Here is a 26,577-nt window from a genome sequence, read left to right as displayed (position 1 = left end):
ATATGCTAAATCCCATGTTTTTAACCCACCTATCTATATTCCTAAAGTTACGTTCTAGATTAAACATACACTCATCGTAGGATTTATGGCTGGTATATAAACATATATCATCGGCATACTGTATTATTTTACATTTGTCATCTATCAGGTCATGCAGATCTGCAGTGTAAACATTAAATAACAAAGGGCTTAGAATTGAGCCTTGTGGAAGACCGTTATATAATATTCTTGGACCGTGTAATACATTATTATGGTCACGTAAATATATTTTTCTGTTAACATACAAATTTAATATATTTACAGATAATCTTTTATCGATACCACATGCCACCATTTTTGAATATAATATATCCAAATCAACCACGTCATACGCACCCTTTAAATCTATAAACAAACATAGCATAAATTCGTTCTTTGAGAAGCAAAGTTGAATATCCGAAACTAAATGTATGAGAGCATCAATTGTGCCTCGACCTCTACGAAATCCATACTGTGAATAGGGAAAAACTGCTTTACTTTCTAAAAGATGTTCTACTCTCAATTTTATTAATCTTTCAAGAGATTTTGTTACACATGATAATAAGGAGATGGGCCTATAAGATGATGGAAGTTCTGGATTTTTGTTGAATTTAAGTATAGGACATATGACTATATTTTTTAAAGTGTCGCAATATTCTTGTTTCAACCACCAATTATTAAAGATTTGTAAGAGAATGTGTTTAGCATTTAATGGCAATTTGTCCAATATTTTATAGGTAAAACCATCTAAACCAGGTGCTGTATTTCTGCTTTTTTTAAGAGCAAACTCTAGTTCTGAAAAAGTAAAAGGTTTTGACATGTGATCTATGTTAGTATTAAAACGAAAAATGTCTATGTTATTATCAGCAATATTATGGTGTAACTTTTGACTGAACAATATGTGGATCATATAGAACAATTTGGTGTTGGAGGAAAACTTTTACTTTGGATGTCTAGGTTAGGCCTTTTTTTGGACCAATTATACTATACTACCTCCGTAACTTTGGAATCGTTCATTTTAGAAGGATTATGTATAGGACATTTTTTATTTCAAGTTTATTGTAGAACATTTTTGTATAAAATGTTGTTCATGCTAAACCTCATAGTTTTAGAAATATTGACGAAAAACGTAAAAAACTACCAAATTACCGACTTCTCCTCTCCCCCCTCTACCCCCCAAACCCGACGCTCACCAAGTGTACCTTTTTTCTGAACATTATATGGACGATATAGAACAATTTGGTGTTCGAGGATAACTTTCACTTTGGATGTCTGGGTTATGTCATTTTTTGAATCAATTCTATCATACTATTAATGATCATAGAAAAAGTTAAAGTATATTTTAATAAATAAATTATTTTTATTAAATAATAATTTATTGAACATAATTTATTCATTAAAATATACCTTAACTTTTTCTATGATTAATAATGATAGTATCATTACAAAAAATTGATTTTTGAGAAAATATTATTTTTTCAAAAATTATTTAAAAAATTATACTGTTTATTAATTATTAAATGTCTAGGCAAATTGCATATTGGTAATTTACACCAAAGTACATACAAATTAAAAGAAGAAATATCAAAATTCATTGAGTAGATCCCAAGATATAGAAAATGGTACTAGTTTTAAGTTGCTTTTTTAGTTTTTGAACTCGTGCATTTTTCGGCTCCCGCCTGGTAGCTGACAACTGTTTTAATTGTTGACCTATAGGATGAAAACGTACATGTTTCCTGCCTATGGTAGGGGAGCCCAAGCGGGGATTTTTGCAGTTACTCGAGCGCGTCAGATTATCATATGGGAGAAACCTGGTACCCTGCAGATGTGCCTATATTGGCTCTTAACACAGGGGACTTCGTTAAGGGGGGCCCGAAAATAAATCTATTCTTAAAAAAACTCGAAATTGTCAGATTAAGATAAGGTAAGTTAAGTACATGCAAACAAATGTATATTTCAAAAATCTGACAATTTGAGCCGGGCGTGAGGAAATGGGTGAGTTCCAAAAGTTTCACAAGAAAAAAGCGAATATTTCGCGAAATGAATGACAGATCGAAAAACTAAAAAATATGTTCTCAATATTTTTTAAAAATCTATCGAATGATACCAAACACAACTTCCCACGGAGAGGGGTGGGGGTAAATTTAATATTTTAAATACGAATCCCGCGATATTTCGCGTAATGAATATCAGATCGAAAAACTGTAAAATACACTTATTCAATATTTTTGAAAATTTATCGAATGGCACCAAACAGGACACCCCACGGAGGTGGGGTGGAGGGTTACTTTAAAATCTTAAATAGGAGTCCCCATTTTTTATTGCAGATTTGGATTCCTTACGTAAAAATAAGTAACTTTTATTCGAAACATTTTTTCGAATTATGAATAGATGGCGTTATAATCGGAAAAAAGATTGTTGGAAATGGAAAATTAAATTAAAAAATGGCAAGCGCCCACTAAAATGGAAAACTTTATTTAGCTTTTTTTGGTTTTAGGACCTACTCTTCCCAACCCAATAAGTCCCCATAACGCTCGAGTGACTGCACATTTAGCACACTTTGCTCCCCTACCACTAGAGTTCGCGTTCGTTTTTTAATTATTAACAATTTAGTGCAATCAACGCAGAAACTCCCCCTTCCCTTACTATGACTAATCATCATTTGAACTACATTTTTAAAAATTCGAGTAAAATATCATCTTTCCGAATACCTATGTAAGAAGATGTTTTCTACGGACAAAATTTTTAAAGTTATTGTAAATGTTTATAAACTAGTATTATTTACTATATTAGATAATTTTTTATCTTTTCTTAATACATTTTGATAGGATCACTTTTCTACTTTCATTTGGCATACGCAGAATTGTCCTATCTTCATTATTTTTTGTCATTTGTTATTGCAAAACAAAGGTCTCTGGGATAAACAAATAGAATACCTAACTTTTAAGCTAATTAATGGATCGGTCTCAAATTTTGGGAGTTTGTTATGTACCACAATACCCAACTTTGAGTAAAGCGAAACACTACAGTTCTAAGTTAGTTTTAGGAAAACTTATTAATAAATAACGATTTTCAGTTATTTTGCAATTTACGAGGCTACAAATTAACTTTTTGACTTTCAAAAATTGTCATTTTGAAGGTTTTCAATGTTCTAAAAAAATAAATTTTGTAATTTTATGTCAACTATTTAGCTTTTTAACTGAGTGCAAAAAATGGAAAAAATCGCGTTGATTGCACCAAATTGTTAATAATTAAAAAACACGAACTCTAGGCAGGAAACATGATGGTTTTAATCTTATAGGTCAAGTCCACAATAACTAAAAAGTAGTCAGCTACCTTGATATTAATTTCATTGTCCCGAACATGGTCTATTTCTTGCTTATTTCCCTGGCTGGAGTATTATATCAGTGCGACGACACGAATATTATCTCCTTGTAATAATTCAGTTTGAAAATCCCAACTCTAATTCGATTTCCTACTGGTAATCTTTAGTTTCTGCAATATGTGCAATATTGATGTGATCAGTCAATTCACCGTCTTTGCGGAGCTTCTGGCGGCCCAATAATCACTAAATTTATGACTTCCGTTTTTTTTTGGATGAATAGTGTTAGGTTTAAGATAACAGAATGCTATGTTTGTTTTATTTTTGATATGAATGCAATTTCTTTTATTTAGAAACGAACGCCCACTTCTATTTCATTGATGGATGAATGATGAATATACATATTTGTTATTCGATTTTAATTTTTAAATACAAATATTTTTTTGTACAGTATTTTTGCCGCCCCAGGGGCGTCATTTGATAGGGTTAGGGAAGGAAGTTGCCCCCTCCCCTGAAACTGAAAATGACTGAAATTTACAAAAAATACTTTCAGTTTTCATCATTATATCATATAATATAATGTATTGTATATTATATAATGCTTGCCCCCCCCAATCAAAATTTCAAGCCCCTGTGCCGCCCTCTCACAATTTGCCGCCCTAGGCAGCTGCCTATATTGCCTAATGGATAAAGCAGCCCTGCTCAGGACCTATTTTAAAACTTAAATATAAATAGAATAAGATGAGACATCATTGGAAGTCTCTTCTTCATGCCCAAAAACATGGAACAAATTTACTTAATACTCTTTTAATGATGTAGATAGTAGATAAACATAATTACATAAAAAAGAGCATATTAATAAGAGTGGAATATAGTAGGTCTTTATCCAATAGTGGAAATATTAGTATAAACTTACTGTCATCGCACGATTCAGGTTCTCTAAATTTGGGCATTTGTTTATGATTTGTTTCAGCATATCTTTTGTTTTGGAATTTCTGAAAATTAAAATAGAAATTTAGTGTAGGAAACAGAGGTTGAACCTTGCAAAATGGACACAAGTCCGGTTTTATTTTTTTTTTCCGTTATATCAAGAGGTGCTTATTATAAGACTAACTTTTTTTGAAAAAATTTCGCCCCGGAACCCTCTTTTTCACCCCTTTAAAGGGGGTAATTTGTGGTTTTGCGGAACGTAGCCCTTCCTGTACCTTTTAAAAAAATTTTTTTATAGAAATATGAAGAGAACTATATTTTCTATGATTTATTTCCCGACAGCATATGTCTATCATCCACCGTTTAGCGGGTGTGGCGCCCCAAAGTTGATAAGTTTTTAAAAAAGATGTTTTTAAAAATATATATTTTTCCCTAACTGTAATGGAAATTAAGAAGAAATCCTGCGGCAATTATTCACAAGTAAGTGACTGATTTTTTGGTATCGGCTTCACTTAAGGGTAATTGCCCTATTTTTAATTACAGGGTGTTACATTTTAAAAAACCCCTTTTTATACCATCTGAACCGTTTATGCTAGAGTAAAAAGACTTTTAGCAATTACCCGTGTACTGGTGCTATTTACAAATTTGTATAATGAACCCCCATTTTTTCCCCGGAACCACCCAAAAAAAAAAGAAGAATTAATAAATAAAGTGATTTTCTTGGAATCCTTCACACACAATGCCCTTTATTAATATGCTTCATATATCATTTTGTGCACGTTATTATTACCCATGCATGAACACCAAAAGCGATTTCCTAGTACAACCCCTGTAACCAAAAAAAAAAAAAAACTAAATAAAATGGGGAGTTGAAATTTTTTTTGTTTTTTGCTTTTTGATCCATATGGGCATATGCTTCATCAATAGTGCTTTTCAAAAATATATATGGTTATTGCAACATCCCTGCGGAAACCAACCCTATCCTTGAAAATATACTGCAGAAACTACCCCTATCCCTTGGCGAGGATGTTTTTACGATTTTCTCATTATCTATGCATTCTTTTTAAACAAAACTTATACAAGGTTAAAGACCACTATTTACTCTAAAAATTAGGTCCTATTCATTTTTTTCGTATAAGCAACCGTTCCTGGATCCTCCACTGTCTGTCGGTAAAGCATAAAAAGTACGCCATTCTTATAAAAATAATAATATAAGTATTTCTATAAAAATAAATGAATAGTTTTATAATCTTTGAATATAATATCACTTGGTTTGAGAGGGGTGGGGAAGGTGATTACCCCCATCACCCCTCCCTGGATCCGCCACTGCTTAGCGACCACCTAAGGGTAAATATTGTGCAATTAAAGTAGCATTAATGCAATAAAATGCGTGTAGGTGGCGAAAATAAGCAAAAATTGATTTTGGGCCACCACTGTGGCTTTGGGGCGCAAAAATTGTAAAATATGCATAAGTCATAATTTGTAGGTTACACTGTGTTGTTTTATTTTACATAAGTACCTTATCAATAAAACGAACAAATGACGAAAAAAAAAAACAAAAACTGGAGCCCCTCCAAAGCATATATGAGGTTTACGGCGCCACTGTACGGTAACGGTTGCTTATACGAAGAAAATGAATAGGACCTAATTTTTAGAGTAAATAGTGGTCTTTAACCTTGTATAAGTTTTGTTTAAAAAGATTGCATAGGTAATGAGAAAATCGTAAAAACATGCTCGCATTCTGCAGTATATTTTCAAGGATAGGGGTGGTTTCTGCAGAGATGTTGCAATAACCATATATATTTTTGAAAAGAACTATTGATGAAGCATATGCCCATATGGATCAAAAAACAAAAAACAAAAAAAAATTTAACCCTCCATTTTATTTTTTTTTTTGGCTACAGGGTTTTCACTAGGAAATCGCTTTTGGTGTCCATACATGGGTAATAATAACGTGCACAAAATGATATATGAAGCATATTAATAAAGGGCATTGTGTGTGAAGGATTCCAAGAAAATCATTTTATTTATTAATTCTTCTTTTTTTGGGGTGATTCCGGGGAACAAATGGGGGTGCATTATTCAAATTTATAAATAACACCAGTACATGGGTAATCGCTGAAAGTCGTTTTACTCTAGCATAAACGGTTCAGATGGTATAAAAAGGGATTTTTTAAAATGTAACACCCTATAATTAAAAAAAGGGCAATTACCCTTAAATGAAGCCTATACCAAAAATCAATCAATTATTTGTGAATAATTGCCGCAAGATTTCTTCTTAATTTCCGTTACAGTTAGGGAAAAATATATATTTTCTAAAAACATCTTTTTTAAAAACTTGTCAATTTTGGGGCGCCACCCCCGCTAAACGGTGGATGATAGACAGATACTGTCGGAAAATAAATCGTAGAAAATATAGTCCTCTTCATATTTTTATAAAATAAATTTTTTGTAAAAGGTACAGGAAGGGCTACGTTCCGCAAAAACCACAAATTACCCCCTTTAAAGGGGTGAAAAGGGGGGTTCCGGGGCGAAATTTTTTCAGAAAAAGTTAGTCTTATAATAAGCACCCCTTGATATATATATACCAGAAAAAAAAAACCGGACTTGTGTCCATTTTGCAAGGTTCAACCTTTGTTTCCTACACTAATTAGAATGTTGCATAATTAAATAACACGCTGCACAGTCTCAACTATTAAACAAACATTTGTACATTTGTGAGACATGTTATTCTCGTGTTCTACTTATCAAAGTCCTTGATAGTTTTTTTTGATGAAGTTAATGAGTTTTCTAAGGGATGCATTTCTTGTTGAGTTGACCTTTTCTAAAATTTCTTATAAAGACTAATAGGGAACTTAAATAATAAAATTTTTGAATTTAAAAAATAGGGAACTTAGTAAAAATTTTTAAATTTAAAAAATGCTATAAATCACAACAGAACATAATTTAAAGTGCCTATCTATCAAAGAAAAAAAGTTGTTTTGTCTTCCGTTTGGCCCCTAAAAACGACTAAAATCGAAAGAAAATTCAAATTATAGCAGCCAATGCAAAACGCGCCCTCATTGGTTGTAACGTCATCAGTGGCGGCTCGTGACCTCATAATACGGGTAGGCGACACATACTATAGTGTATAATACTATAGTGTATAATATGTACATACCTATATATGTACAGGGTGTTTGGTAAAGAATATACCTTACATTCCTGAGCTTAAAATTGGTCGATATAAGCTAACTTACCTTAGTACCAAAGTTGATAATAACCGAAATACAGGGTGCCAAACTTAAACTTTTATTTTATTTATTCTTGAATATTTCCTGACAGACATGGAATAACAACATGAAATTTGGTAAGCGGGGGTTTTTTGGGATGAGAAATCTAAATTTGCCACCAAAAATGATGTATTACCCAGAGGGCGCTACATACGTCTTTCGGCGCTCATTTAATACGTTTAATTTTTTTTATCTCCCACTCCACGTACTTTTTGAATCAACATTTTTATTCTCTTAATATTTTTACTTAAAAAAGGTATACCACATTCATTTCGCTAAGCTCAACTGTTTTCGAGATAAACGCATTTTAAGTCTGCGGTACAACATAATTTTTGCATATCATTTTGTAGTTAGACTAGAAAAATAAACTTGAAACCATAATAATTGTGCCAGTTCTCATATTAATGTCATTGCATCGCAAATTCGATTTGAAGAAATTTGAGATACATTTTTGTAAATTTTTATGATTTTAAGTTATTTTTCGGGTGTAACTACAATGATATGCAAAAAATTATGTTGCCTCGCAGATTTAAAATGGATTTATCTCGAAAACGGTTGATTTTAGCGAGATGAACGTAGTATATCTTTTTTCAGTAAAAATATTAACAGAATAAAATTTTTGATTTAATAAGTATGTAGAGTGGGTAATAAAAAAATTTAACCTATTAAATGAGCGCTGAAAGGCGTATGTGGCGCCCTCTGGATAATACATCATTTTTGGTGACGAATTTAGATTTGTCGTCCCAAACAATCCCCGCTTACCAAATTTTGTGTTATTATCCCATGTCTGTTAGGAAATATTCAAGAATAAATAAAATAAAAGTTTAATTTTGACACCCTGTATTTCGGTTATTATCAACTTTCGTACTAAGGTTTAGTTGGCTTAAATCGACATATTGTAACCTCAGGAATCTAGGGTTAAGCTATGGCCAAACACCATGTATACAGTGTGTTGCATTTAAGATGGACCCTTATATTTCGGATATCAAAATAAATACAGATTTGAAATTTTGCAGTCATTCATTTTGATGGTTTACATTTTTTAAGATAGTCAACTGAAATTTAAATTTTACACGCGGCCTACTGCGAATTCACAAACAGGACGAAGTTTCAATATTTTGTTTCGCGTTATTAGAGATATCGCAAAAAGTTATTTGGAAAAATTGTTAGAAATATTATTCTAACCCCACATACCAATTTTAATGACAAAATTCGAACTTTTCGTTTTTTTTTTCAGAATTGGTAGTCTGGATCCTAAAACATGCAATTGGCAGTCCCGAGATGCAGCTCGGCACAACCAATGTCAAAGGCGCAAAAAAATCTAGCCTACCTATAGCCCGAAAATATTATTGGAAATGCTCGCCACCACCCACCACGGCCAGGCAAGCGACAATATTACAGCGCTGTGCTTAGCGTAAAGAGTGAGACAAAATGCGAATTCTGTTCGGCTACTTTTAAAACCGCCTGCCCTAGGGTAGAGCCGTATCGTAGTAGTGCTACACCACGGGGAGAGTACAATAATTATTACAACTTCGGAGATGAATTAAAAAGTAGCTTTGTTTTATTTTAGATTTTTAGATACTTAGGTATTGTATCAAAATTTATAAATTACATTTTTGAAATAAGAAATAAGTAATTTATATTAATAAATAATTTATTATTGTACATTTGAAGAGGTTAGGCGGCGCCTACCTTGCCTACCCTGACGGGCCGCCCCTAAACTCATATGTAGTAAAAATGTTCGAGGCCGTAGAAGGTTGTAGATATTTTATGGTGTATCTCAGTTTTAAAAATCTTAAGATAGTTGCTTTGAACTAGATATTTTATAATATTTGAGTGTTTTTGTTAAGAAAATTTTTTAAATGATCGAAGAGGGTTTTTCTAAAAGGCAATCTGATAATTTAGTTAGGTACCCATTATGAACATAAAACTTTATAGATTATTTTAATTTTATAGTAAAAACAGTTCCTGAAAAATATTCTATAGGTAGATATCATTCAATCTGTAATGTACATCTACCAACATATACCAAAACTTTTATTTTTTTTTTGTTCAAAATACACTTGATTTATCAGAAATGACTATTAAACATACAACAGAAGATATTAATTACTTACATTAACAATTGCTTCATATATCTACATAAAGACCTTGAGAACGAACTAAAATGCCTTTAATGTCCTTTCAACATGCATGTAATGACTTTAATAAACGCCGTTTCTTATCAACTGCTAATCTAATAAATATTTTATTGGAGGTTTTAATGGTTGTACTTTTAAACAATGGTACTAAACAACACTTATAGTATTTACTTTTATTTTCCATAGTAAATACATACACACACAATTCAATACTATCTCTTCAGAAACTGTATCAAACATCAATGAAAAAAAAAAGGTTATACTTTTTTACGAGATAGGAGATCTATCATTCCAGAATATAACATTGTGACGTGACAAGTGTTCGCGCGCTTTTTCGATCGTTTAAATGATTTAAAAACACAGAAGATTTTAAATTTGTATTACTAAGTTATTGCGAGTTTTTGAGAAGTGAAATTTTCTAAATCTTGTTTTTAAACGAAACTGAATATTATTATGTAATAAAACAAAAATGTGCAATTTCTCTATTCTTAACTAATAGGGGAGGTCGGGTACAATTGTAACATTTTTTACTTGTAATTTTTTATTTAAAAATGGGTTCCATATAAGTGGGATATAAACAGAGAGAACTATAAGTTGAACATTTAACTTCAATTTCCAATTTTATTTTGTAAATTTACTGATTAACTAGAAAAATGCATCATTTTAATGTAACAACAAGTGTTACATCTGTACCCATTCGAGGGACAATTGTAACACATAAAGGGGACAAATGTAACAATGTCAAGATCATCGAATTTTATCCAACTTATTCCCAAATTAAGTATTTATAAACAGGTGTCTTATAAACCAATAAAGAATTAAATATTATACAGGGTGTCCCAAAAAGATTGGTCATAAATTATATCACCCATTCTGGGGTCAAAAATAGTTCGATTGAACCTAACTTACCTTAGTAGAAATGTGCCCATAAAAAAAGTTACAGCCCTTTGAAGTTACAAAATGAAAATCGATTTTTTTCAATATATCGAAAACTATTAGAGATTTTTTATTCAAAATGGACATGTATCATTCTTATGGCAGGAACATCTTAAAACAAAATTATAGTGAAATTTGTCCAACCCATAAAAAATTTATGGGGATTTGGTCCCCTTAAACCCCCCCAACTTTTGTGTACGTTCCAATTAATTCATTATTGTGGTACCATTAGTTAAACACAACATTTCTAAAACTTTTTTGCCTCTTAGTATTTTTTCGATAAGCCAGTTTTTATTGAGATGCGGCTTCTTTTTCAATATATTTACGTAAAAATTGTATGGGGGTTTTGTTCCTTTAAACCCCCCAAATGTTTGTGTACGTTCCAATTAAACTATTATTGTGGTACCATTAGTTAAACACAATGTTTTTAAAACTTTTGCCTCTTAGTCTTTTGTTCATAAGTCACCTTTTGCCGAGATGTAGCTTCTTTTTCAAAATATACCTAAAAATGTAAATTATAAATAAATTTTCATATCATTAACAGGTCTCTATACTCGTTCTTAACCATATACAAATATGTGGTGGATTCGACAAATATTCAAAATATCTAGATAAACACTGACTTAGCGAAAAAGTAGTAAGAGGCAAAAAAGTTTTAAAAATAATGTGTTTAACTAATGGTGCCACAATAATAATTTAATTGGAACGTACACAAAAGTTTGGGGGTTTAAGGGAACAAAACCCCCATAAAATTTGTATGGGGTGCACAAATTTTACCTAATTTTTTTTTAAGATGCTGCTGCCATAAAAATGCCACACGTCCATTTTCAATAAAAAATCTTTGAGAGTTTTTGATATATGAAAAAAAATCGATTTTCATTTTGTAACTTTAAAGGGCTGTAACTTTTTTTGTGTGCACTATTGTATATAGGTAAGTGAGGTTCAATCAACCTATTTTTGACCCCAGAATCTGTGGTATAAATTATGACCAATCTTTTCGGGACACCCTGTATAAAGACCTACTTACTACTACTTGCAATAAAATCAAACATAAATAAAAAATGGATTCCAAAACACACACGCACACATTTATATAATATATACATGTATATTACTTATATATATATATATATATATATATATATATATATATATATATATATATATATATATATATATATATATATATATATATATATAAGTAATATACATGTATATATTATATAAATGTGTGCGTGTGTGTTTTGGAATCCATTTTTTATTTATGTTTGATTTTATTGCAAGTAGTAGTAAGTAGGTCTTTATACAGGGTGTCCCGAAAAGATTGGTCATAATTTATACCACAGATTCTGGGGTCAAAAATAGGTTGATTGAACCTCACTTACCTATATACAATAGTGCACACAAAAAAAGTTACAGCCCTTTAAAGTTACAAAATGAAAATCGATTTTTTTTCATATATCAAAAACTCTCAAAGATTTTTTATTGAAAATGGACGTGTGGCATTTTTATGGCAGCAGCATCTTAAAAAAAAATTAGGTAAAATTTGTGCACCCCATACAAATTTTATGGGGGTTTTGTTCCCTTAAACCCCCAGACTTTTGTGTACGTTCCAATTAAATTATTATTGTGGCACCATTAGTTAAACACATTATTTTTAAAACTTTTTTGCCTCTTACTACTTTTTCGATAAGTCAGTGTTTATCTAGATATTTTGAATATTTGTCGAATCCACCACATATTTGTATATGGTTAAGAACGAGTATAGAGACCTGTTAATGATATGAAAATTTATTTATAATTTACATTTTTAGGTATATTTTGAAAAAGAAGCTACATCTCGGCAAAAGGTGACTTATGAACAAAAGACTAAGAGGCAAAAGTTTTAAAAACATTGTGTTTAACTAATGGTACCACAATAATAGTTTAATTGGAACGTACACAAACATTTGGGGGGTTTAAAGGAACAAAACCCCCATACAATTTTTACGTAAATATATTGAAAAAGAAGCCGCATCTCAATAAAAACTGGCTTATCGAAAAAATACTAAGAGGAAAAAAAGTTTTAGAAATGTTGTGTTTAACTAATGGTACAACAATAATGAATTAATTGGAACGTACACAAAAGTTGGGGGGGTTTAAGGGGACCAAATCCCCATAAATTTTTTATGGGTTGGACAAATTTCACTATAATTTTGTTTTAAGATGTTCCTGCCATAAGAATGATACATGTCCATTTTGAATAAAAAATCTCTAATAGTTTTCGATATATTGAAAAAAATCGATTTTCATTTTGTAACTTCAAAGGGCTGTAACTTTTTTTATGGGCACATTTCTACTAAGGTAAGTTAGGTTCAATCGAACTATTTTTGACCCCAGAATGGGTGATATAATTTATGACCAATCTTTTTGGGACACCCTGTATAATATTTAATTCTTTATTGGTTTATAAGACACCTGTTTATAAATACTTAATTTGGGAATAAGTTGGATAAAATTCGATGATCTTGACATTGTTACATTTGTCCCCTTTATGTGTTACAATTGTCCCTCGAATGGGTACAGATGTAACACTTGTTGTTACATTAAAATGATGCATTTTTCTAGTTAATCAGTAAATTTACAAAATAAAATTGGAAATTGAAGTTAAATGTTCAACTTATAGTTCTCTCTGTTTATATCCCACTTATATGGAACCCATTTTTAAATAAAAAATTACAAGTAAAAAATGTTACAATTGTACCCGACCTCCCCTATTAGTTAAGAATAGAGAAATTGCACATTTTTGTTTTATTACATAATAATATTCAGTTTCGTTTAAAAACAAGATTTAGAAAATTTCACTTCTCAAAAACTCGCAATAACTTAGTAATACAAATTTAAAATCTTCTGTGTTTTTAAATCATTTAAACGATCGAAAAAGCGCGCGAACACTTGTCACGTCACAATGTTATATTCTGGAATGATAGATCTCCTATCTCGTAAAAAAGTATAACCTTTTTTTTTTCATTGATGTTTGATACAGTTTCTGAAGAGATAGTATTGAATTGTGTGTGTATGTATTTACTATGGAAAATAAAAGTAAATACTATAAGTGTTGTTTAGTACCATTGTTTAAAAGTACAACCATTAAAACCTCCAATAAAATATTTATTAGATTAGCAGTTGATAAGAAACGGCGTTTATTAAAGTCATTACATGCATGTTGAAAGGACATTAAAGGCATTTTAGTTCGTTCTCAAGGTCTTTATGTAGATATATGAAGCAATTGTTAATGTAAGTAATTAATATCTTCTGTTGTATGTTTAATAGTCATTTCTGATAAATCAAGTGTATTTTGAACAAAAAGAAAATAAAAGTTTTGGTATATGTTGGTAGATGTACATTACAGATTGAATGATATCTACCTATAGAATATTTTTCAGGAACTGTTTTTACTATAAAATTAAAATAATCTATAAAGTTTTATGTTCATAATGGGTACCTAACTAAATTATCAGATTGCCTTTTAGAAAAACCCTCTTCGATCATTTAAAAAATTTTCTTAACAAAAACACTCAAATATTATAAAATATCTAGTTCAAAGCAACTATCTTAAGATTTTTAAAACTGAGATACACCATAAAATATCTACAACCTTCTACGGCCTCGAACATTTTTACTACATATGAGTTTAGGGGCGGCCCGTCAGGGTAGGCAAGGTAGGCGCCGCCTAACCTCTTCAAATGTACAATAATAAATTATTTATTAATATAAATTACTTATTTCTTATTTCAAAAATGTAATTTATAAATTTTGATACAATACCTAAGTATCTAAAAATCTAAAATAAAACAAAGCTACTTTTTAATTCATCTCCGAAGTTGTAATAATTATTGTACTCTCCCCGTGGTGTAGCACTACTACGATACGGCTCTACCCTAGGGCAGGCGGTTTTAAAAGTAGCCGAACAGAATTCGCATTTTGTCTCACTCTTTACGCTAAGCACAGCGCTGTAATATTGTCGCTTGCCTGGCCGTGGTGGGTGGTGGCGAGCATTTCCAATAATATTTTCGGGCTATAGGTAGGCTAGATTTTTTTGCGCCTTTGACATTGGTTGTGCCGAGCTGCATCTCGGGACTGCCAATTGCATGTTTTAGGATCCAGACTACCAATTCTGAAAAAAAAAACGAAAAGTTCGAATTTTGTCATTAAAATTGGTATGTGGGGTTAGAATAATATTTCTAACAATTTTTCCAAATAACTTTTTGCGATATCTCTAATAACGCGAAACAAAATATTGAAACTTCGTCCTGTTTGTGAATTCGCAGTAGGCCGCGTGTAAAATTTAAATTTCAGTTGACTATCTTAAAAAATGTAAACCATCAAAATGAATGACTGCAAAATTTCAAATCTGTATTTATTTTGATATCCGAAATATAAGGGTCCATCTTAAATGCAACACACTGTATACATGGTGTTTGGCCATAGCTTAACCCTAGATTCCTGAGGTTACAATATGTCGATTTAAGCCAACTAAACCTTAGTACGAAAGTTGATAATAACCGAAATACAGGGTGTCAAAATTAAACTTTTATTTTATTTATTCTTGAATATTTCCTAACAGACATGGGATAATAACACAAAATTTGGTAAGCGGGGATTGTTTGGGACGGCAAATCTAAATTCGTCACCAAAAATGATGTATTATCCAGAGGGCGCCACATACGCCTTTCAGCGCTCATTTAATAGGTTAAATTTTTTTATTACCCACTCTACATACTTATTAAATCAAAAATTTTATTCTGTTAATATTTTTACTGAAAAAAGATATACTACGTTCATCTCGCTAAAATCAACCGTTTTCGAGATAAATCCATTTTAAATCTGCGAGGCAACATAATTTTTTGCATATCATTGTAGTTACACCCGAAAAATAACTTAAAATCATAAAAATTTACAAAAATGTATCTCAAATTTCTTCAAATCGAATTTGCGATGCAATGACATTAATATGAGAACTGGCACAATTATTATGGTTTCAAGTTTATTTTTCTAGTCTAACTACAAAATGATATGCAAAAATTATGTTGTACCGCAGACTTAAAATGCGTTTATCTCGAAAACAGTTGAGCTTAGCGAAATGAATGTGGTATACCTTTTTTAAGTAAAAATATTAAGAGAATAAAAATGTTGATTCAAAAAGTACGTGGAGTGGGAGATAAAAAAAATTAAACGTATTAAATGAGCGCCGAAAGACGTATGTAGCGCCCTCTGGGTAATACATCATTTTTGGTGGCAAATTTAGATTTCTCATCCCAAAAAACCCCCGCTTACCAAATTTCATGTTGTTATTCCATGTCTGTCAGGAAATATTCAAGAATAAATAAAATAAAAGTTTAAGTTTGGCACCCTGTATTTCGGTTATTATCAACTTTGGTACTAAGGTAAGTTAGCTTATATCGACCAATTTTAAGCTCAGGAATGTAAGGTATATTCTTTACCAAACACCCTGTACATATATAGGTATGTACATATTATACACTATAGTATTATACACTATAGTATGTGTCGCCTACCCGTATTATGAGGTCACGAGCCGCCACTGATGACGTTACAACCAATGAGGGCGCGTTTTGCATTGGCTGCTATAATTTGAATTTTCTTTCGATTTTAGTCGTTTTTAGGGGCCAAACGGAAGACAAAACAACTTTTTTTCTTTGATAGATAGGCACTTTAAATTATGTTCTGTTGTGATTTATAGCATTTTTTAAATTTAAAAATTTTTACTAAGTTCCCTATTTTTTAAATTCAAAAATTTTATTATTTAAGTTCCCTATTAGTCTTTATAAGAAATTTTAGAAAAGGTCAACTCAACAAGAAATGCATCCCTTAGAAAACTCATTAACTTCATCAAAAAAAACTATCAAGGACTTTGATAAGTAGAACACGAGAATAACATGTCTCACAAATGTACAAATGTTTGTTTAATAGTTGAGACTGTGCAGCGTGTTATTTAATTATGCAACATTCTAATTAGTGTAGGAAACAAAGGTTGAACCTTGCAAAATGGACACAAGTCCGGTTTTTTTTTTCTGGTATATATATATCAAGGGGTGCTTATTATAAGACTAACTTTTTCTGAAAAAATTTCGCCCCGGAACCCCCCTTTTCACCCCTTTAAAGGGGGTAATTTGTGGTTTTTGCGGAACGTAGCCCTTCCTGTACCTTTTACAAAAAATTTATTTTATAAAAATATGAAGAGGACTATATTTTCTACGATTTATTTTCCGACAGTATCTGTCTATCATCCACCGTTTAGCGGGGGTGGCGCCCCAAAATTGACAAGTTTTTAAAAAAGATGTTTTTAGAAAATATATATTTTTCCCTAACTGTAACGGAAATTAAGAAGAAATCTTGCGGCAATTATTCACAAATAATTGATTGATTTTTGGTATAGGCTTCATTTAAGGGTAATTGCCCTTTTTTTAATTATAGGGTGTTACATTTTAAAAAATCCCTTTTTATACCATCTGAACCGTTTATGCTAGAGTAAAACGACTTTCAGCGATTACCCATGTACTGGTGTTATTTATAAATTTGAATAATGCACCCCCATTTGTTCCCCGGAATCACCCCAAAAAAAGAAGAATTACCCAAAAAAAGAAGAATTAATAAATAAAATGATTTTCTTGGAATCCTTCACACACAATGCCCTTTATTAATATGCTTCATATATCATTTTGTGCACGTTATTATTACCCATGTATGGACACCAAAAGCGATTTCCTAGTGAAAACCCTGTAGCCAATATTACTTATATATATATATATATATATATATATATATATATATATATATATATATATATATATATATATATATATATATATATATATATATATATATATATATATATTTATGTATATACTAGCTGACCCGGTGAACTTCGTTGCACCTTAGTGTGTTTAGATAACCTGTCATAATTGTGATTCTAGATCAGTTCTTGAACGCAATTGCTAGAAATCAATTACTCAAAATCAACTGCTCGAAAATGAATTGCTAGACATGAAAATTGATCGAAATGCAATTTGCTCGAATAAAAAAGAAAATTATATGTCCAAATATTTTTTCACAATAATGCAAAATTTGTAGGTATGGTCGAATGAAATTCGATAGTTTTAAGGCATTCCAGAAGCCCCTACAGATAAAATGTTTTAACAACTTATTAATCATTCAGAATTAGTCGACGGTTATTAAAAGTTAAAATAATTAAGACGATAACTGGACGATAACGATTTAATGAGTGAAATTTAAATTTTTTTCTACTTTAATGACAAAAAAGCAAACTCATTAGCAGAAACCAATTAAAAATTATTTTGCACATCATATTATTTAAGTAAAAATATATAAAATATGTAAAATTATATAGATAAAAATAAGTATTGCTCGTCAATCCAGATATAAAAGCTGGCATATGATATACGTAACGTTGGTCATTACTCCATACAATAGTTGTTATTTTCTTTTTTTTTATATATATTTTCCAGAGTATATTTGGGTGAAAAAACTCCTTCAAATAAATTTAAAAAAATCTAGAAGACATAAAGAGAAGTATCATAGTGAATGTACAAGTTACGACCAGTCTCTAAGGTTCTTTTATAAAACAAAATTCAAAAGTGTACCTTAATGCGTTGTCCACACTGCGACCTAACGTTTCAAAACTGGTATATTAAAAAAGCCAACATAGAAAACCTGAGACTAACCAAAGAAAAATGGACAGGAATATTCCTTAATAAGACTAAAAGGCAGAAAAACAAAGGCATGGATTCGCAATAAGACAGTTCAATATATAGGAAATCAAATAGCTGCCTTAAAATCTAGATGGATAGGCCTAATCAGAACAGAAAGCAAAATATTGGGCAAAGAGATCATTATCTAGAGGCAGAACAAGCAGAAGAGACTGGAGAAATGCAAGACAGTGAGATGACGTAACCAAAGTTGGCGGAATAGATTGTAGGTTGAGAATGTCAGATCGTGAAAATTAGGAAGAATTGATCCTTGGAGGAATTGAATATTTAAGATGGTAAGAAACGATTGCGAGTCCAGCCTGTCCAGCCTGTACCTGCTCAGTAGGTACCATGGTATCAGGGACGGACTACAGAATCAGAAACATAGGACACAACTGTAATATTGGTAACCATAATTTTGAAGTGGTGAAGCTGTTCTCTTACTTGGGACGCATGATAAATACTACGAACACAACACCGGAAGCATAATATTGGATTATTTGGAAACACAAAATCCAAATAACGTTAGCAAACATAAGTTATTATGGATGTATTGTTAGATAAAATGAACTTTCATTAAGTAACGGTCGAATCCATTACCTTAGAAGTTATTTTCTTACAAAACAAAGATAATGGTGTAGCGAACCTTAACAGCAGGCAAACGAGTATAAAAATATAAAATATAAAAATATGTCGATCATGAGCGTCACAAAAAAAATAATAAAAACCACGACTTTGACCATTTTATAACTACCCTCGTCCCCCATTTTCGTTTCCGCCTCTGGGGAATTTACTTAGTTATCTCGTGGTCTACTTATTCCCAAATTTTGATGCAGTATCTCGATCATGAACGTCACAAAAATAATAAAAACCGCGACTTTGACCCACCCCTTAAAACTACCCTCATCCCCCACTTTAGTTTCCGCCCGTGGGGGAAAGTTATGTACCCAACTAATTCAACATATCCCCGTATAGTTTTTCCATATTACTTATTACGCACAAAATCCGCTTCTATCTCTCCGACTATAGTTCTTTAAAGTGTTGTAGAAAATTAAGATATCTATCTAAAAATTGAATAATATATTATAGGCTTGGATCCCGCGTACCAAAACAATGTTTATTAATAGCAACCGGAAAATTTCTTAATAGCTTAACGGTATCTAGTCGGACAAACTTTAATGTCCAATCTCAAATCAATCCCTTAATTTGTAATCTCACATTATCCTTAACTTCCTAAAACTTTTATAGTTTCACCGTATATAATTGAAACATTGGGAAACATATCGAGAATATTTTAATTACTAGAGCCCAGTGAACTTTTTGCAACCTAAATAAATTGCCAAATCGTGGTATTTCCATTTGAATTCCCTAAGTTCATTGTTCTTGTTACCACGCAAGTTATTGATGATTTGTATATTTTGATGAGATTATAAATTAGCCAAAGGGACTATTTTGAGTCGCAGTCTATTTTAGTTACCTCATTAACAAGTGCGTAAGTCATATTGTTCGAAGTTACGCCGAGTGTAATTATTATTAGTAGCTGTCATTAAGGGCAGTTTATTACTTATAGAAAGTTACCTGACCAACAACTATAGTGTAATTATCAGTAGCTGTTAATAAAACCATATTTTTAATTCACACTTCAAACATTTATTTATCATCGTCGATCGGGACAAAGGGGCATTCGAAAACAATTCGATCCTGATATTTACATCGAATTATCCATATGGGAACACTGAAACAGGGGAAGGGAATTGTAGAACAGGTTGCAGGTTTAATCAGACTGCTATTTATCACCAACATAATTCCTGTCATTTGACATGTTCTACGTGTCGGTCTTATTAAAATGCCCGACATATGTGTCGGATAAACATTTTTTTAAGTTACAAGTTACACAAGTTTACAGTTTACACAATTAAAATCACGTTCCACACTTAAAACTTCCCCTGTTCTAGTGTTCCCATACATCAAAGTTTGTCCGACTAGACACCGTTAAGCTATTCACAAATTTTCAGCTTGCTAAATAAACTTTTTTTTGGTACGCGGGATCTAGGCCTAATAAAGCGTTGTATTTGGAAAAAGAAAGTTGATATTGACCAGTCTTACATAAAAATACCAATCGACGTGTTAGTCCTGTCGCCAGTGGGGGTAACAACGGCCTCCTTAATTCAGATGGACTTACCCAAGTTTTTTTATGTATTTTGACCCGTAGAACACGAATTTCTTGGGTAACAGTCGATCCGAATGTCGAATTTTTTTGTATTCTTTGGGCCATTCTAAGCAAAAAATGGATTTACAAGTTTTTTCGTAGGATGCATTTTTTTCGACATAAACGCGGTTGAACTTTCAAAAAATCGAAAAATTGCAATTTTTGAACCGGAATAACCTTTGATTGAAAAATAAAATAGCAATTCTGCTTACCGCATTTAAAAGTTCAAGTCAAATTCTATCGGTTTTGATTACTTTCATTGCTAAACATGAATTTTTTTATTGTTAAACAAAGCTATAAACACATGGTGATTAAATGATGTTTTCAATGCATTTCTCATTGGAAATCGAACGAGTAGGCGCGCATACAGACAATTTTTACGCTACGTAGATTAAGTACATTAAAACGCACGGGAAACACTATGTGTTTATAGCTTTGTTTAACAAATAAAAACTTAATTTTTAGCAATGCAAATAATCAAAACCGATAGAAGTTGACTTGAACTTTCAAATGCAGTAAGCAGAATTGCTATTTTATTTTTTAATCAAAGGTTATTCGGGTTCAAAAATTGCACTTTTTCGATTTTTTGAAAGTTCAACAGAGTTTATCTCGAAAACTGTGAATCCTACGAAAAAACTTGTAGGACCATTTTTTGTTGAGAATCATCCAAAAAATACAAAAAATGTTTTGTTTTGCGAAAAATCGCTGTTATGTAATTCCTCAAGTTCTTTGTTTATAACAATCTTATCGACATCTGGATCAACTGTTACCCAAAAATTCGTGTTCTACGGGTCAAAATACATAAAAAAACTTGGGTAAGTCCATCTGAATTAAGGAGGCCGTTGTACCCTGCCTGGCGACATGACTATGTTGAGCCCTCATTTATTTATTTATTAGTTTTTTTTTCTATGTTATCTAGTTTTTGAACAGGTTCCCATTTATTTTTATTATCGAATTTATTGCACTTGGCTTTTCCACTTTTCATATAATTCCAGTTCAAACAAACCTCTTTTTTATAAAAATCTTACCCACAAAAGTTTCGATTCTTCAGTATATTTATGACAGAAGAGGTTTTCTTTAAGATGATCGTATAATGGGAAGAAAAGTTCCCATCTTTCCTTGTGTCCTGTTCCGAACCGTTTCATCAGGTGTATTACTGTTTCACATTTGATTTTATTGAATTGGAATGAATAAAGGGCGTCCGAAATAACCGTGTCTGTGGTAGAATAATCCATAAACTAAAATGAAGAAACATGATAATTTAATTAATACACTAGTCTAAAATTTTTACAAACAAAAATAGATAGAGACAATCAGAAGACTTCGAACGTTTTAACTAGATGTCCCGTGACCCGTCAAAATAGCCCGGTCAAAACAGCCTGGTCAAAACAGCCCCGTCAAAAAAGACCCGTCAAAATAGCCCGAACACAAAATAGCCTCGACAAAATAGCTCGCAAACAAAATAGCCCCGACAAAATAGATCGCACACAAAATAGCCCCGGTCAAAACAGCCCCGGCGAAAATAGCCCCGGCTAAAACAGCCTCTTATAAACAATTACATAATTATTTATACAAGGTGTCCAAAAACTTTTTTTTAATTTAAATTATTTGACAAAAAGGAAGAATGTATTTAATTTATTTAATTTAAAATGAATTTTACTGTTGCCCGAAAACTGAAAAAATAGTTTTTATCATAAATAAACATTGATTTTCGCTTAACTTAAATGTTCAAACTTCCAAGAAGACAAGACTTGGGTTCTTTGAAAAGACCAATTATTTCATGATGAATTCTGAAGGGAGAGCTTTTTTGTCGGGGCTATTTTGTCGGCGGGCTATTATTCCGCGGCTATTTTGTCTGCAGGCTATTTTGTCGGAGCTATTTTGTGTGCATATTATGTCGGGGCTATTTTGTTGGAGCTTTTTTGACGAGGCTATTTTGACGGGGTACCGTCCATAATACACTCTGGGCCAAAATTAACCGGCCACCTTAAAAATGGGTCATTTTTGATGTCTTATATCTCCTAAACCTGTTGTCCGATATAAGTGATTTTTTTAATACGTTATAGCCTTATTCCTTGACAATATCACTATAATAATATTGTTGCTAAACAGGTAAATTTTCATTGTATACCGGGTGTACGAATCAAACTGTGTTTTTTTCTTAAAGTTTGCATCACACTGTGGAATATTCTAGCATTTATAGAATACTCAAATTAAAACTTAACGATTGATTCGTTTATGTTGGATAATAAAAAAGTTAGGTGCTTTAACAACTAGACATGTTTTTTATCAATACAACTTGTTTTTAAAAAAATTTGGCAAAGTTTAAGGGGTAATTCTGCATGAAAAAATAATGACTTTTTCTTTATAAACTTATGTCCACAAATGCTTCGTTTCGGAGATAGGGGGTGTTGAAATTTTTCTGACAAACTGACAATTTATTTATTGCTTTAAAACCGGTTGAGATATGCAAATGCAATTTGGTGAGTTTTATGATGTAGTTATTGCATATAATGTGCAATAACTACGTCTTAAATCCCACCAAATTTCATGTGCATGTCTCAACATGTCTTAAAGTAATAAATAAATCGTCAGTTTGTCAGAAAAAATTCAACACCGCCTATCTCGTAAACGAAGCATTTGCGGACATAAGTTTATAAAGCAAACTATCATTATTTTTTCATGCATAATTACCATTGGCGCGCACAGGGCCGCCGCTACCATGTGTGCAAAGTGTGCATCGCACACGGGCGGCCGATTATAGCGGAACCCAAAAGCAGGCCACTGATGATAATACTTTTTTTATAACGAAAATAAATTCAAAAAAATTAAATAGTAATGATTCAGATATTTCTGTAAACTCTAATATTCCAAACAATCTAAACAAAAATGCCAGAAAATGTTATTTATTATATGAACTGCCCTTCAGTTCTGAACATTTATGATTTGTTAAGCTAGTACGATACGACAATAGGATATTTTCCGAGAATTTAGATAAGTGCTTGTTAAGTTGCTCTCGTTGAGTAATAAAAAAGTCTTTTTTATTACTCGATGTTTTAAAAAAATCTTTTTTATTACTCGAGCTATAATATTGTTCCTTTATACTTATGTATGGTTATAGCTCAGTGGTTCCCAACCTTTTATGTCTGGCGACTCACCTTCTGGTGTTTTTTAAATTCTTAATTGTAAGTATGTCAAAAAATATGCAATAACTACGTCATAAAACTCACCAAATTGCATTTGCATATCTCAACAGGTTTTAAAGCAATAAACAAATCGTCAGTTTGTCAGAAAAATTTCAACACCCTCTATCTCCGAAACGAACCATTTGCGGACATAGGTTTATAAATAAAAAGTCATTATTTTTTCATGCAGAATTACCCTTTATACTTAACCAAAAATTTTTAAAAACACCCTGTATTGATAAAAAACATGTCTAGTTGTTAAAGTAGTTTAGCTAGCTGTGGTCAGGTTTTAATTTCAGTATTTTACAAATGCTAGAATATTCCGCAGGGTGATGCAAACTTTAAGAAAAAACACAGTTTGATTCGTACACCCGGTATACAATGAAAATTTACCTGTTTAGCAACAATATTATCATAACGATATTGCAAAGGAATAATGTAGTCCATTCTTTCACGGTTTTTGCTCTAAATTTTAAAGAACCGCTTGGATTGACATGAAATTTGGCATACATATAGCTTACATGTCAAAGAAAAAAAGTGATATTGTGCCGATGTGTGCTTTTGCCCTGGGGGTGACTTTCACCCCCTCTTGGGGGTGAAAAAATATATGTCCAAAATAAGTAAGGAAGTGGGTAAACTGACTAATTTTAAGTAACTTTTGTTCTATAGAGCTTTTTCTCCAAGTCAACACTTTTCGAGTTATTTGCGAGTGAATATGTTCATTTTTCAACAAAATAACCACATTTTTAGACGGTTTTTCGCAAATAACTCAAAAAGTAAGTATTTTGTCGAAAAAAACGTTTTTAGCAAAAATATAGCCTATAAAGAAGTAAAAAAATGGTGTACACGTTAGGTCTCTGGATCTCGTACAGCCAGAATTATAGCCAATGAAAAATAGATTCATATTCACCAAATTTCAAATAGAATATTTCGACGTGAAATATCCAAAAAATTAAGCACTTTTTGGGAAAAGCCCATTATAACTTTTTTAAAGTGTTTAAAAAAGCTTTATTTCTGTTTTTACAAAAAGTTTCTAGCATTAAATTTAAGCAAGTTACGCTCAAAATAAAGTTGGTCCCTTTTGTTTTTGCAAAAAAAATCGGGAAGACCACCCCCTAATTCGCAACTTAAATGAAATTAATCGTTACCGCTCCACAAATTATTTTATTTATGTTATGTTTATATGATCTGTAAGTTTTATCGATTTAAAGTGCTTATTTTTGAAAAAATTTGGTTTCAAAGTAAAATTTTTAAAAATTTATATTTTGAAAAATATGCTTTTTTTCAAAATAACTTAAAAATTGTTAGAGATACCAAAAATCTCGAAAAACAAAAAAAGTCAGATTTGCTTTTCTGAATATCATGTATTTTTTTGTTTTTCTGCTAGACGAAAATTGATTGAGATTTGGTGTTTCTAAATTTGCATACATTCGTGATCATTGACTCGTTCAACCCCTTTTAACTACAGCCCTTTCAATAATAAGGACTTTGAACCGATGAAACTTACAGATCATATAAAGAATATATACATGAGTCAATAAACTTGTGAAGTCGTAACGATTAAGTTCATTTAAGATACTAATTAGGGGGTGATTTTCTCGATTTTTTTACCAACACCAAAAGGGACTAACTTTATTTTGAGCGTAACTTGTTTAATTTTGATGCTAGAATTTTTTTTATAAAACAAAAATGAAGCTTTTTTTTAAACACTTTAAATAAGTTGTAATGAGTTTTCCCTGAAATGTGCTTCATTTTTGGTTATTTTACGTTAAAGTATTCCATTTGGAATTTCACGAATATGAACCTATTTTTAATTAGCTATAACTCTGCTTCTACTAGGTGTAGAGACGTGATATACACACCATTTTTTTTTAAATTTTTTACAGGCTATATTTTTGCTAAGAATGTTTTTTCGACAAAATACTTTATATTTGAGTTATTTGCGAAAAACCGTCTAAAAGCGTGCTTATTTTGTTGAAAAAATGAACATATTCACTGCCAAATAACTCGAAAAGTATTGACTTAGTGAAAAAACTGTATAGAACAAAAGTTACTTAAAATTAGCCAGTTTATCCATTTCCTGACTTTCTTTGGACGAATATTTTTTCACCCACAAGAGGGGGTGAAAACCACCCCCAGGGCAAAAGCACATATCGGCACAATATCACTTTTTTTCTTTGACTTGTTAGCTATGTGTATGCCAAATTTCATGTCAATCCAAGCGGTTCTTTAAAATTTAGAGGTTTTGCAATATTTTACCGTTAAAGAACGGACTAATGCTAAACATATTTATTAAAAAATCACTTAAATCAGCGAACAGGTTTAGGAGATATAAGACAATAAAAATGACCCATTTTTAAGGTGGCCGGTTAATTTTGGCACAGAGTGTAGTACCTAGTAGCATTGTTTATTTACACAATGGTCTAGTTATACAATGCTAGTAGTAATAGTAATGAAGTAATTCGATACTTTCCAGAGAAAGAGTTTTAATGCCTTACTTCAATGTTGCTGATGATTTTGTTCCATAGATTAGTTGACCATATAGTTTTATACATTTGGTTCCCCTCAGGATTAAAAATGATCCATTTCGCATTAGATTCCTCAAGTCTTACTGTAAATAAAAACATGTCATCAGCGGTAAAAAATTGTAAAACCCTGGAATTTCGAAAATCAACACCGATTTTAATGAAAATTTGGATTTAACCAAATTTGGATTATTTTTTGGATTAATTTTTTACAATCAACGAAAGTTGGAAGTTGAATTATTTGTGAAAATCCCGGATGACAAACGTGTA

General features: G+C 31.5%; 1 protein-coding gene across 2 annotated transcripts in view; it reads right to left on the bottom strand.

Moving 5' to 3' along the window:
* LOC114340546 (glutamyl aminopeptidase-like) overlaps nucleotides 1–26,577 on the bottom strand; it is a 278,341-nt gene that overhangs the window by 9,982 nt on the left and 241,782 nt on the right. For both annotated transcript variants that reach the window (XM_050645533.1, XM_050645534.1), the window contains exons 10-12: nucleotides 26,281–26,393; nucleotides 21,626–21,835; nucleotides 4,257–4,335 (exon numbers count right to left, since the gene is read on the bottom strand). In XM_050645533.1, coding sequence (XP_050501490.1) covers nucleotides 4,257–4,335; nucleotides 21,626–21,835; nucleotides 26,281–26,393 — 402 coding nt within the window. The remainder of the gene's footprint in view (nucleotides 1–4,256; nucleotides 4,336–21,625; nucleotides 21,836–26,280; nucleotides 26,394–26,577) is intronic.

Source organism: Diabrotica virgifera, chromosome 3 (assembly GCF_917563875.1).
Source record: "Diabrotica virgifera virgifera chromosome 3, PGI_DIABVI_V3a".
NCBI classification, from domain to species: Eukaryota; Metazoa; Arthropoda; class Insecta; order Coleoptera; family Chrysomelidae; genus Diabrotica; species Diabrotica virgifera.
Note: the sequence above shows the minus strand (reverse complement) of the source record. Positions and strands in the feature narration are given on the sequence as shown.